General features: G+C 41.2%; 1 protein-coding gene across 1 annotated transcript in view; it reads left to right on the top strand.

Annotated features, from left to right (window-relative positions):
• Nucleotides 1-15,432, top strand: part of LOC117605535 (uncharacterized) — a 199,635-nt gene that overhangs the window by 126,035 nt on the left and 58,168 nt on the right. Inside the window, exon 4 of the mRNA XM_034326974.2 lies at nucleotides 15,006-15,026. Coding sequence (XP_034182865.1) covers nucleotides 15,006-15,026 — 21 coding nt within the window. The remainder of the gene's footprint in view (nucleotides 1-15,005; nucleotides 15,027-15,432) is intronic.

Genomic DNA, 15,432 nt, shown 5'->3' with positions numbered 1-15,432 from the left:
AGCAACAAATTCGAGTTTGTCACGTTTCCTCGATGGCGATATCTTCCCTGCAACCGATACGGTCCCATATATGCCAAAGAAAAAAAGCAGATGCGTGTCGTCCACTTTTGGATAACGCAACGTTCAACTGACTAGTAATTTCTCGAGGGTATAAAAAGATCCTCCGGGTCGAGTACATATTTTACTCTTTAATAACAATGTACTCTACATCGTTAAGTTAACGTTAATTTACAGCCGTTTGAGGCAGGTTCCTCAAGGTGGTAAGAAAAAAAAAACCCCGAAGAAGAAGGCATCGGTACACCGATATTAAACGAAAATGATGGAACGATCCTGTTACGCATTACCGATAACCATTAACGCTAATTGCTCGACGAATCGTAATTTTCTTAAGGGAAAGTTTGATGGCCGATGAGACGCTCGTAAAAACGAGCTTCGACGCTCGTCTCCGTCTTGAGGTATTGCAAAATTAATTAAGAGCGTTGATGTGTTGTGAATCGACGGGATAATGACGATAACGGGCGATAATGTGACGCAAATTTCGCATCGTTCCCTTTCGTAACACGCGAATCGTGAAATCCTATCCAGCGAAACTGATGAAGCGTATGATAAAAGCGGACGTTCTTCTGTGCTTTTATTGCCAGATAGACGAGAATATTCCTCGGGAATGGAATACTTTGTTCGATAGAAAACGGAATGTGGGACAATCGATGACCTCGTATCGGAAAAACACGCTCGAAGGGAACTGGCGGGAAGAAGAAAGAGGAAAACGAATAGATTTTCGAAGTTTCACGAGTTCAGTTTTCGATTATTGATACTGAACGACATGTTCGATCGAGTGTTCAATAATAGTTGTCTTATTTATGTAATATCCGGGAGAATCTTACTTCCGGGAAAAGCAAAGGGACAACTTTTTGGAAAGCAGTATTTCTATTTCTTAAATCGTAACTGAATGAGCTGGAAATGTTTTGGTATTTTCTGTTACATGAGAATTTATTATCTTGATAGAAATGATGAAGAACTTCAAGAATATCAATAAGGATAGGGGTTATCGCCTCACATTCATCTAGAGCACCCTTTTCAAGATTTTTAATTAATCAGTTACCCAATTAAGAACTAATTAGCTGACCAATGAACCGAAACATAGGAACTTCCTGCCGATCCCCAATATCGATAGGTCTTGAGATCTCAAGAGAAATGACAAAAAAAGTAAAGCAATCTTTCTTCAAGTAATAAATAATTAAACATAATGAAATCTCACAAATATTACCCACAGTGCAACGATATTAAATAAAATGACTAAAATAAAAATCACTCACCATAATCAAATCAATCAGCACCGAAAGTAAAAGGACATCCATTCAGCCATGTTGTACCGAAGCTTTTGCAAAGTCGAAATTATTCAATGGAATCAAACCAAAGTTTACAGTTATAGCGGAAGATACGTAGCACAAGCCGTCGGAAAAGTTACGTACACACGCGGCTCGATGAACGAACAAACTACTAGACAGTACATTCCAGTTGGTAGCTCGTACAACCATGACTCCTCGTCGACGCGACGGCGGCCATGTCACGCGTGTGTCGGATATGGGACTAGAAATAATTGCGACTCGCAGCTGCCTCCGGTCTCCTCTCTTCTCAGTGACTTCAATTTTCCCTTGGACTGCATGTCTGCCATGTTCTTCGTTTAATTGGATCACTGTTTCCATCCGTTGTTTTCGGAATTGTCTTTGTCACTGTTAGAACGATACCTTCGAGACTTCGCCGACGACAAAATTCCTTCACTCGCGTTGATCGTCCTCTCCGTATGAACAGCGTCGACACCTTTCCACGACTTAAGATCCATTTATACATTAAAGTAGAAACGACTGCAAGTGCACCCGACAAATCTTCAAATACAATTATCTCGACCACCCGGTTGTACCACCTGTACTGATCCATTTCGCACAGTGATAAAGTGAAGCGATAACAGAACGTTATTGACCCGTATTTCAACAGTGCAGTTGTTCCAAGCTCGTCAACGTATAAAAAGAGCTGTATATTTCGCGAGAAATGGAGACGACGACGTTGACGTCCGGTGTTTCGTAGACAAACCTCGTCGACAGAATGACAGAAGCGCGGCGTGACGATACACAGTGATGCTAGCCTAAACCCTGTCACAGAGACACCGGCGCACGGAACAGAGAACGAAGAAACGAGAGAGGAACATCGTCAAGGTCCGGCCCGTCGAGGGCTGATTACCCCTTTACGAGCAGCCAAGGTCTCGTTTTTGGATACTTTGTTGGATGCCTTGGGTACCTTATTACCAAGCCGTCACCTTGCGTCCTGCTCTTCAAAAACATCTAATAACTCGCTGTGCCTCTTTTTTTCCGACCCCCACTATCCCTCAATTACTACCTGAGCTGAAGAAGAAAAAAAAAAGGATCGAGGTTGGCCGTTAACCCTTCGATAGACTCGAAGGACGAAAGGGATGGTTGCGTGTACGGAAGGAAGGGGTTGTTGTTTGCCACGGTAAGACCTTGACTCGACGCGGCTGTAAAAACGCACAAAACAACCCTTTTTTAGTAGGATAAAGCTTGTCGGACCGCGACCTTGGACGTTACTCACGGCAAGGGTTCTATCCTTCCTTTTTTTTCGTACCTCGTTCGAGGACGTGGTGGCGGTTTTAAAAAATTGAAAGAACGAAAGACGATTCTCTGCGTGACGAGGTTTCCGGCAAGGTCGAGAATCACCCGTGGGTAATTAAATGTCAGGCTGTTTTTTCGTTTGATGGGTTACGGTGATTGTAAAGTTCAAGAGATACGGGTTAAATGGGTCAAGATTTGTACGATCGTTCTGATGTCACTTCTGATAAAAAAGAAATTGACATCCAAAATTTCTTTAATACCTAGTTAACTGCTTGAATTGGATTAAATGTAGATTTTACTATAGACGCATAAACTATAAACGCTTGGTTTAGCATACCTTATCTTGATTTACCATCTTATTGCTAGGCTATAGTAGATTCTGCATTTAATACAATTCAGTTACATTACTTTGTGCGTCTTATAATTTTTCAGACTTATTATTGTCGAGATCCCCTATAGTTATGCAAATTTTTGATTAAATTAAAGCTTCTCAAGTCGTACCCCTCCTTGTTAGTAAGATCACTTATAATTGGATGGGTAAGAAAATTCCTCACGGAACGGGTAACAAACTCGGATGGAAATTCATATCACCCACATATTGGCAACATGGTAGTCAAGGTGTTAATAATTTTAAACGGAAAGATAGTTTCAGCGATGAAAAATATCGCTCAGGTAGCTCTGGTATGATAGTTAAGAAAGACATCGGAACTTGAAGTTTATCCTATGGTGGCAAACACAAAAGATGGCTGTTTTAAAGATTAAATTACGCAATGACTTTATCTCCGTCGAATTTCTACTATTCGAGATTATTATTCGTTCCAATTTGCATGAGCACTAAGGATGATCGTAAGTTAGCCTTGTTAGCGAGTATCCTTGATGTCCTCGCGGTCAGAATGGCGAAGTTGCGACAAGGTCGCTGGCTAGTTTCAACAACCGTCCTCGTATTCAACCCGAAAATGCGAGGGAGACCTCTTCTTTACCTGAGAAACGTGCAAAAGCACCAAGGAACGAGTTAGATGGATTTCTTTTTACAGTCGAAAGATGTGAATCGGCGAGGAACGATCTTCGAAGCTCTCCTTCAACGTTTTCGTACTTGTCACGCTCGATGAATCGATAAGACGCGAACGAGGTGTAATTGTGATGTAATTAGCGCAAGAACTTGAATACTCCAGGAAGACGCTCAATTTCAAAGTGTGCAAATCAGTGCAAAATGGTTTATTTAATTACTGTTAAACATTACACTGTTACACGTGATGAAAAAAGGATCTTATTAATTTGCCAACAAACTTCTGGAACGTTTCTACTTAATTATACAATTAACAAGTTATTAGGTTGGTGCAATAATAATTGTTATTTTAAACTTCGATATTGAGGGTTTATAGCATAACGTTATGGTATCCGAAGAAAACTTGTTGTAAAGGGTTTTCTAAGAGAGAGAAATGGTTGTTTCATGGAATATTTGACTTCTGATTGGTAGCCATTACACTGGTATGGAAGTTTCTCATCCGTGCCTTTGTGGTATCTATCGTTGATAACCTTTTATGAGAACGCCCATTTATTACTTTCCATGTAGGGTTAATCTAGCCTGCTTTTGTTCATGTATTCATCAACAGACTCTTCTTTGAAACAAATATCATTCCTCAGAATTTTAAGTATTTACTTTATCTATTGATAAAGACGTGATTAAAAAAAAAAACATTTTTCTGGGACCAGCCCATATTTTTAACATTGGCCCCAGAGAACATAATAAGTACTGAAAATTGTTACGGTAGAATGGGAGAAAGACGGTGGACAGTGGATTTGATCGCGATTGATCCGTCGGTAGGTGTTCAAGATGTCGGCCGATCATCTTCCGCTTACACGAATCAAGGCGATTTTCAAGCAGCACTCGCGTTTCGCGGCGTGATTTATAGCCGGTTGATGGTTTGTGTGCGCAGTCGCTGGTTTTATGCGAGCGTTTTAAATGGGAGATAAACATAAAGAGGCCTTTTACGGCACCATCAAATAAACAACTTGACTCCTCCTTCTGCTCTACCTTCTTCTTTGCCCTCTGTTAGAGCTACTCGAACCATCCTACTGGATGATTTTCGACTTCGCGTCAATTCAATGGTACTTATCTCATTTCATCGTGTTCTTCGATTTCCTGTTTCCCAAACACTTGAAATATTTGCTTACCGGATACCCGGTTGCCTGATGACTTTGTTTTTCTTAGGAAGCTCGTGACAAGTGTCTCATTTCAGTCGGTAGTTGTGTGTTTTGGTTTGCTACTGTTCGATATCAAATCGTATTATGAAAATTAATTTTCTGAATTTCTAAAGAACATAAACAAACCAAAATGAAAGATTAAATTTCATTTCAGGCTAACTGATGTAACCTGTGTTTTCTTCAAGTGTTTTTATCCGCACTGCAAATATCGTTATTAAGATTCTAATGAATTATAATCATTTAACGCTGCATCCGTCCTGAGACTTTTTAAAGTATTATATACGAGACATTTGTTTGATGTAGTTACGTTCTGAACGTTTCGAGAAAGCTGTTCGGCGTAATTGAACGCATTAAAACGTGTCAGAGTCGATCGAAGGACCCACCAGCAGGCAGGGTATTAAAACTGGTGACGAAGAGAATATAAGCTTTCTCATTCATATTCATAACATCATTTCCTTCTCCTTGGAAACTTCGTATCTTTGTTCGAAAGCAAACGAGCTCGGTAAGATTAAAAATCATGTTAGATTGCTACCTCTAAGAGAGATTTTAATTCCAGCAAAGATAAGGGCGATGAAAGTCTGATTTGTAGTCGAGGAAACAACTTATTTGGAACATTATAGTTAAAAGAATTAATGATGATTAATAGAAGAGCTAGAATTTCAATTATAAAAATACCAAAGGAAGTCGAGTAATAAATTCATGTTATTGATTTGAGAGTATTCTCAGATATGGTTATTTTTTCACAGACATACTAAACCTACCCTTGTAAAAGACATAAACTACAAGTTTCAACATTCACCCTTATCGCAACACACAGTAAACATCCACTTTATCGCCCCAAGTATCTCCTCAACAACAAAAAAATCAAATCATCAACACTCTGTGACACAATTCCATTTTCAAAAAAAATTTTGAATCAAACAGACTCACCAACGATTATTCGCTTCTTCCCAATGATTTGGCCATGATCCTGGATGTCGTAGAGCGTAGCCGAGTAGCCAGACGTAGGTACTAGGGTACTAAGGGCGGCCATGACAAGCGCGGAATTCCAGCGTCGCGACGATAGTCGGGCACGCGGCCCCAAAGTATCGACCGACGTGCTGGCACAACTCCGTTCGTTCTTCTTGCCGGAGAATCTCGACAGAGAAAGAGAGCGATAAAGAGAGAGATAGAGGAGTAGGGGACGGAAGCAGACGAGGAGGAAAAGGAAGGGTAGAAAGGAGGGCGGAGGGTGCGTTAGCCACCACGCCCAACCCCCGTCGAGCGATTCGAACCCCTATCTTGCTCGTGCAACCCCCTATGGAGGGAGGCTTCCACCCTGCTCGCATTACCATATATTTCCTTTTATATCCTTTTCCGAACTGCTCTCCACCCCTTACCAACCATCTTCCTTTCTCTTCATTCACCCTCTCTCTCTTTTCTTTTCGGTGTAGCTTCTTCTTCTTCTTCTCGCTTCGTCACCCTTGCGATTTTTCAACCTCCCTCCACGTTGGTTGAATTCGCGCGGAATCTACGAGACCCGCTCTGGGCCGCTTTCTGTTTTTATCGGTTGCCGGAGATTAGGTCGATCGGTCTCTCTAGTTTTCTAGTTTTCTTCTGTTGGGTTCCTCTTCCATGAAGAGGATAGCATCCTTTTTTTTTTTTTTTTACATATGGTATTTTTATAAGTACGCGGTTTGGTATGCTAAATGTTTAATTTAATATACAATGTCATGGGTTCCCTGATAGTGGCCAGTATAAACAAAAATTAAATAAACATTCACGCTCCACCCACGCAACCAGTTACACCAATGTTCTCCATTCACAGTTCACGCTCTCATTTTTATTTCTTCCCACGAAATCGGCGATTGGAAAGCGAAAGAGGAAGAGAGACGGGCGGAGTAAAAGACAGAGTAGAGAGGATAAGAAATCCCGTCATGATTATCATTCGAATGTTGCAACGTCGACCGGTCGATTTTCGTTCCCGCGATATTACGGGCTCGTATTAAGGATTCCCGGCCTGTGCAACGCGTACCACGCTTATCCAAACGCGATCCTATCCCCTCCAGCGTTCTACCATGCTGCATTTCTACGGGTAGAACTTATTTTCTCTCTTCCGTCGATGTTTATTCGCCGTGGCACCGTAATCACGGCTGAATTTTTGCTCTCAGGCCCGCGATTACTGATAAGCTTTCAATTTTGCAAATAACGCCGTGCCGTCTGAGCCTCGTCTTCTTCCTTTCTTCTTCTTCTGTCCTTTCCGTATATCTTTTTCGGATCGTTGTAACTTCGTGTCTTCTTTTCTTTTTTGTTGTTTAACAAAAAGTGAGACGACATCGATCGAGACGCGTAAATTTCAGAAGTTTAATGGCGCCGTTAATGCACCGAAGTGTTCTTTACGATATGTATCATGGTCTTTTTTTCTTCATTTCGTGGAGATTATTAATTGCTCGACCGGGTAAGCGTCGATAATGGTAGCTCAAGAGGTTCTGGGAATGGAAGTTTGATTGCGAAGAGTTCTTGTTAATTGTCGATGTTATTTTCCAACCGATGAGTGAAACTGGACAGGGGAGAAAGTACAGGGTGACGCAAAAGCGATAAAATTTTTTTCTTCTTTTTTTTATGAAAGATTGAAATATTGTGGCTTCGGGTTATTTTTCTTTATTTATGAAATGAAATGTTGATTTCTATCAATCCAGCGAAGGAATTGTTTAAGTAAAGAATTGCAAAATGTCACGACAGGTAAGGACTGAAGTCAGGGAGTTTGAGTCTGTGGAGACATCTTTTCCGGCCGTAAATCGGTAGGATTTCCTAGCAGTGGTTATCTAGTGCGAGAGTCGGTTCCATATGTCGTGGTGTTCCATATGCGTGCAAACGCGTAAGTAGAGCCGCGTCATCGTCGCTTTACGACACAAGGCCGTGCAATCGCGGGGCGATCATCCTCTGAGCGACATCGTAAATCCGACGGGGGTTCTTAACCTTATCGATCGGCCGTAACTCTGCCGCGATAACGGCCACCGAATGCACGCTTCAGCCTGGTAACGTCCGTTCGTCGCATTCTTTCCTCGGCACGCCGCGTTCCAACGCCTTATTCCAACCTTCTTCGCCCTTTTCTTCCTTGTTCTCTTACCCGGGAATCGATTCGTCCATTCTCTCTCTTAATCGAATTTTTGCGCGAAATATTTGCTTCAATTTTAAAAATGGCCCTTGGCCATAATTGTAATAATGGACATTTCAAAATTATAATCATCCCATTTTCCACTTAATCTATAAATTTATTTAATTGGTCTTGTGTACACAATACACTAGCTACTAAGAATCTTTCGAGATTTTTAAGCAGACCGAGTAGAAGCATGGCAAAGGTCCCAAGGTTTTTAAGCGAGGAAGCATGCGGTTAAAACGTTCGGACGAAGGAGAACCTCTATGCCATGTGCACAATGAGTATAATGCAGTTAGCTGCCGAGATTCATGCATTCCTCGAAGGACCACGGGTCCACGGTGGCCACTACGTGCGGTCAAGAACAGTGCAAACGACCCTCCAAGGCCAACCACGCAACCCTTGCATGGGTCGGCCGTCTTTTTTCGTTCAACCTTACCCTAAACTTGCCTTTCGTTCTTTTTCCAATATTACCCATTGACATATTTATTTTCGGCAGAGAAGGTCACTTCACCCGATGTACATAAATCATGACAATTTTTTTTATGATCTTATCGAGGATTTTATAATCCTGGAAATGTTGTCACAACTTTTTTGAAAATTTATCTCTACAGAAATAAATTAAGACGGATTAAAGGGCACCATATCGTAAACGAAAGGATTTTCACTTGTGATTGACATTATTTCTTTAGTTCCTGAGTGCAGGACCGAAAGAGATCCTCGAAAATAGTGATTTTGAATAGTGCCGGCCGGATACGCTGTGAAAAACGAGACGAGACAAGCCGACTTTCAACGGTAATTCTTTGCGTGAGACAGTGGCTCGTAACATTTTTATTAAGCAGTTAAAATTTTATGAACGTTTCGCCACCGTGTGTCGGCCTGCATTGCTGAACGATCGGTTCCACGCTGTTTCGGTGGACCAGCGAAAGATGTCACGCGCTACGCTCCTCTTCCCCCCGGCTTCTACTTCCTGCCTTTTGTTTTCTTGCCACCTCGAGATTTCAAATAAATCAAAAACGACAGGGATATCCTTAAACTATACAGTTTCTGTGCGTGAAACAATCTGACGGTGGAACGATTCGTTTTATATCAATTGAAGGGTTAACACGTTGACTACCACATGTAAAGTCGACATGTGTAGTAACACATGTTTAAACTAACAGCTTGACTGTCGCAGTGAAAATGGATACTGTAGTTAAACATATTGAAAAATTAATTACTAATCTTTGAATTTAAGCTTTTATTTGATTACTAGCACAATAATAATGCTGTTTAAACTACATAAACTTTACTTTCCCAAGCTCCCGTGTAATCTATTACCTTCGAGTCTCGTTTTTATTATAAAATAGCCTAGTCAGTAACAATATATAGTGTACACAATGGAACAGTGGATCTTGTCATTGTTTAATGCAAAAGTTTCACGCTGTGCAATGTTCTACCGTTGCATTTTCCTAGTGCGATCGCTCTGGCGTGATTTCGGGGAACTATGTATCTCTGAAGGTATCCTGGAAAACCGTAGGAAGCATCCGGGGTTATAGGGGTAAGGGAGGGTTTGCCAATCGGTCCTTCTCTGATCGGTCGGTTGTGCAGAGGGGTGTGCGATGCTCCCCAAACAAGGGAGAAACCAGCGTTCGTCCACCCCTCGTCAGATGACGCCACTGTATCGCAGCAAGGTTCCAAGGTTACAAGGTTTTCGCAAGTTTCAGCGATCATAGCTATTATGACTTTTCGTATTGATATTTTGATTGCCTTGCCTTGCCTTTCCTCTCCCTGTTGACATTGTTAGGGTGTTTCAGTATTTCGATTGCCTCTCTGTTTTAGCTAAATTTGATTGAAGCTGATTTGTGACGAACTTTTAATCGAACTTTATAAACTGTAATTCGTCTGAAAAGGTCACATCCCTTTCTTATCGCGATTACACTAAATTTTACAAGATTCTAATCCAAATCTAGATAGAATTAAAAAATCAAAATTTCGAAAGCCCTAAAGTCAAGATACAGTTTATCCCTCGTCCCAAGAACATTTTATATCTCAGAAAAGAGCTGAATCGCGAACAAGAAAACCCAAGGACATTAGTAACCACCCCGCCGACGATATCATACGTTATTGGGGAACGAAGTCGAAAAATGCAAACTGAGAAATCGCGATCGGCAGAGAGCTGGGTAGAAAGAGAACCGGAGGCGGCCCACCTTTGCACGATTAATAAAATTTGCGGCTCGCGGTCGTTCAATTTACGGACACCGTGTCCTTGTAAATTTCCCAATAACACGCGTTCTCGTTTCCGAAAGTCTCGCCGCTGTCTTGATCTACCCATGCCCGGCTATCGCGCTGCAAATGCAAATCGTCCAGCTTCGGAATGCAAGCGTCCGCCTTTCTCTTTCTCTTCGCCAGACAAAACGCTGTAATGGCGCACGACCTGGCCGAGGATCGCCATTTTCTCAGATAAAAGTTCCTTCGACCAGTTCCGTTTCATTCTACCTTCAACTTGGTGGGAATCAAATCCAAGATTCAAAGTAGCTTTAACCCTTTCGATTGGACGTTGATGTTGGTGTTTGCGCCATTCCTTTCCATAAAGTTATTACCAGAAAATTAGGTATGCCAATACTTTTTTGTCCCACTGTATATATGTGTATTTCAGTAACTATTGCTTATCACCTTTTAACCTCTTACGACTTATTCTCTATTTAATAAAGATTTGCTGTTAGAACCATCGATAAAACGATGCTTCAGAAAAGAAACATAAAATCCTAAGGGACGATGGCATGGGGTTGTAAACAGATAACAAGGGTAGATAGAACAAAGTCCCGGTAAGTTAGTCGGCAGAACAGGCAAAGGAGGTAAGGAAGGAAAAAGAAGATCGGAGGGGGCGAACCGGAACGTTCTGCGGAGCAAGAAATCGGGAAATGTTGGCCGGTTTAACCGGCAGTCAGCGGTAAAAGTAAAGTGGGGGTGTACCCACGCGTGTGCACGTTTCCCGACCGGGCACATTTTATGTTTTGATGGCGCAATAAACCGTCGTAAAGCAGCAGTAAAACGCATCGAGTCACAAGTCCGTTCGCTCTGTCTTTCCCTATCCAGTTCATTCTCCCTTTCCTTCTCTGCTAATGTCGTTAAGTGGCCCGCCCCGTTCGCGGGACTGTCACTGTCTCGCCACACTTGTCGTCCCGCGTTCCGGACCTTCCACCACGTCGTTACGTCACTACGCGTCGTGTCAGACTGTCACGTGCTTGGCAGTTCACCGTTTGCTGAATATCACACTTTTCTTTCGACAGAAATCTCGTAGAAACGTGGAACTGATTCAAATTCGGTAGCGCTGGTTCGCGTAATGGTGTAGTGCGCATGCGTCGATGAATTCAGCGGGGACCATGATGCATTGCGAGCGCATGCGTGCAAGCAACACGTGAACGCCGCGGGAAATATAATTGAGAAGTAGGTAAAATTTAATAGAAATTATCAATTTTATTCAGTGAAAGTTTAGGTATCACCTGTTCCTTTGTATTTCTTACGTTTTATTATTCAACCGACCAGAGACGCGGTTTTTACTCGTCTGGTCAAACCAATCATTCACGGTTGATATTTCTCGATAGAACAGCGGAAAACTGTTATTATCCAAGCCAGGCAGTGTTAGTACGTTCCGAGAATTGATCGACCAATCATCCTGTAGTACACCATAATCATCGTATTCGTGCATCACGGTTTCACCGTACTTTCTCGGAAGCGCTAATAAAATTGCTTGTAATGACAGGCCATGCGTCCTAAGTACGGGCTACACTTTAGCCTCGATGGTGTTCGTGCACCTTTTACAGTGCGAGGTTTGTTTAACAAATTACGTTACATTTTTCTACGAGGAAGTCTGTGAGAATTTGAACAAAAAGATAATTGGGTACACGATTAACCCTTTAAATAGTTATGTTGTATATATGCGTATGACGCGTAACTAAAATCAATACACAAACGGAAATGAGGGATACCCAATTATTAAAATTAATATTGTGGTTTATTACTTACTTAGAAAGTTCAACAGCATGTGTGTCTTCGACGAAAGTTGAACACAAACTTTGCACCTCCTACGGATTCCTCCACTCGAGGGAATCGGTAATCCAGAAAGAACGTCACTGGATCGCCTCTTATCTGTGCCTCGTCGGCGTTTTAGGGCCGATCTTTCTCCACCACCTCATCCTCACTCTTTTTCCTCCCTTCGATTGCGGTGCTTCGGTTTATCGTGACCGAAACGAGAGATTGTCGGTGAAAACCGAGTTCTCTGCACATCTGCGACCGGGTAAATCGCCCTCGTAAAACGTGTTAACGTTAAGCATGTCCTTTTTTTGGTATTAATTTTTCAAGCGTATCTTGATCTTTAGCGAGAAAATGTTTAATTTCCTGAACAACTTCGATTAAAGGAAATGATAACAATATTTTATTTCACATTTTATTCACGCTATAATAAAAATACAAACATTTACATTTGATACAATCATATCACAGGATAAAATCAAAAACCTAGTGGTTACTATAATTTAAACTATTTTACAGGCCTGTTGATTATAGAAAGTTCTTCGTTAAGATAAGAGTTGATAACAAAATATCAGTTCCAAGAGTGAGCACCATTTAAATAAAACATGCGAAACGCATACATAATACTGCAAGTTCAACATAAAATGTATGTATTCAGGAAAAACTGGAATCTCTGCATAGTTTTAGTGCTATTAACATTTTATTGTACGCTGTACACGACGCTCACCTTCCATTTTTAATAAGTGCCGCTTCGTTGCAAATACCTTCACGCGATCCTTTGTTTATTTTCCACGCGGAACTCGCAAAGAATCCACGCGATATGTAATTATTTTCCGGTGCATCGAACGGGTTTCCGCGATGGACCGGAAAAATGGGGTTGTAGGTAAAATACCCACGAAGCCTGCGAATACCTCTCGATAGGTAAAACGGATTTCGCGATAGACAAAACGAGTCGGTAAAACAGTCACGGACAAAACGGACCGTGACCTTAGTACGTGATCCATCGCTGAGCAATTTAATTGTCCGTTTAATTAGCGGTGCGTATACGACAATTAAATAACATGTAAGCTGTACATGGATCAGATAAGGCACATAAGAAAAAAGAAAAAAGTGACACGTTATGGAATATTTACATAATCAAGGTAAAAGATTTTATTCATAGTTATTATCTGTTAATCGTTCGCGTTAACGTATCTCGTTGTGTATTCCCTATAACGTTGCATTCGAACAAATATTAATCGTAATAAATGTCAACCGAGCTTTCAACGTATTATCATTCTAATCGTTTGCAACAATTTTACAATTATTTTTCACCTTCAAATTAATTCGTAACCGGTTAAGGTTGCGGCAGACCTACTTTGATTTACTGTAAATGGCACTCAACAATCAATTCACAGCTTAAGTCGTAATTTATTAATAAGCACATTCAAGATGACGTTTAATAAATCAAATAAGAGGTGATAATGGGTTATGAATAAAATTTATTAAAGTCGAAAGGTTGAAGACACAAACGAAATTTGTTTTATGCCAGTTTTACTGACTATCTTGCGAGTTTTAAGTCAGGTTTCAAGATGAAACATTTTTCATAAATCATGGCGTCTTAATCCATCGTGACAATGTCTGAAGCAATCTTTCGCAATAACATTACAAATTAGGATCAAAGAACATAAGGATGTTTCTTGATTCACGAATCGATGAGGAATATTATTCGACTTAACCTGCAGAATTCTTGCCCGCCATGGTTAAATTCCAGGATCGGACGCAAAGCATGCCGGTACGGCTACACGGTTCGAGAATTCCCTTAATCTCCACGAAGATGGCGCGCTAGGTGTCTCTGTTCCGATTGTGAGGGCGTCACCCCTGGTGCACCCCGAGCTATCAGCAGGACCACCGCCCAATTTCTCTTCCCTTCTATTCGTTCCCCCCTGAATATTTTTTCCGAGCCCGACCGTTGAACGAGAATCTCGCTTCGAGAATTCCGTGACACGCTTGAGGTTCCAGAAGAACCGGACCACCTTTTTATCCGCGACGCATCTTTCCTCGTAGGCAGACACACCAGCTTACACGTTTTGTGTCTTTGTTTGTCTAACTGTTTGTGTCACCGTTGCAATTTACATCCTGTGATGGTCGACAGGCAGGCATAATTTTGTTGTAGAGACAAGCAGCCTCTGTGTCTTGTCCGACAGCATCGCCATCATTCGTATAATTGGATGATCTCCTCTAGGGTACTGAATGAATTCGGATACAACGTTGGCGACACTTTTGACCTGGCACTGATCGTATGTTCAGGTAATTATGAGGTCGTTGGATCGCCGGTAGTCGAGATTAATTAATTGTGGGATTAATTGTGGGATTGGAGGATATTACTTGTAACTTGGGATTTTTGTTTCTATATCAAGTGTGTTATTGCTCCTTCAATTTTTTGTTAAAAATTATTATTTTTGGAAAGGAAATAATAATTACCACATCGTACATTTTTTAATCTTTTATTTTACTCTATACATTTATTCCAAAGGTATGGAAAGGAGTATAACCACCCGTTGTTGTTTAGGTCGTTTTCTGTATCGTTCGATCTATCGAGCCCCGTCCCAACAACAAAGGCGGCGCAGTATTCTTCTTTTTGTACGTCCAGTTGCTAGATATCATCAAAATAGGCGGTGTCTTAAAGGATCGAGCGGTTCCAATACATGTCCCAACTCTGCTAGTCTTCGCCATTAGTCCTCCCACCAACTAGAACATTCATCTTCATAGATTAGGTTTAGAGTTTAATGGTACCACACATCTTCCATATTCTGCTTTGAAATACCTAAAAAACCACGCCTGCTCATCCCTTGTTTCCTTTCTCAATTTCTCGAGCATCCATGCCGACAACGTGGAATTTAGAGTTAGGACAGGGATAATTAGTAATGGGGGATCGAACGAATTGCAAATTTTATTTTGAACGAAGAGTATGAATATGCATTCATGTATAAAAGCTGTCCCTTCGAAATACATCTAATTAATTTATTATTTATGTTCTGTTTCAGGAGCGAAAAATGGCACCCAAGGTGAGTACGTGTAGCTAATAATTCTTACCAATCGATTAATTAATTACTCGTTTAAGAATTGACGAATGAATCATCAAAATTATTCAAAACTCGTTTTCTGGTCGTTAAAGTCTTTCGTAAAGATCGCGTTACGTCAGCAAAAATTACCACGTACAATAGCAACTGCCGTTTACCTCTTGGCATTGAGTCTGGACACGAAAACAAACAAGCCACGTTATATTTAAACCCAAGTTCGTGCTTGCTGCGAACATAAAATGGAAAAAAGAAACGCGATTAATCGAAGAAAAGCTTCGGTAAAGAAGCATAGATATGATAGGCTTTTTTTGTTCACTGTTAGCAATTTTACGATTGAGAACTGTTTTTTTTTTCTTCCCCTGCACCTTTCCACCCTCCGCGAGAATACTCC

This window comes from Osmia lignaria, chromosome 14, assembly GCF_051020975.1.
Source record: "Osmia lignaria lignaria isolate PbOS001 chromosome 14, iyOsmLign1, whole genome shotgun sequence".
Lineage (NCBI taxonomy): Eukaryota > Metazoa > Arthropoda > Insecta > Hymenoptera > Megachilidae > Osmia > Osmia lignaria.
The sequence above is the reverse complement of the archived record's forward strand: the minus strand, read 5'-3'. Positions and strand labels throughout refer to the sequence as shown.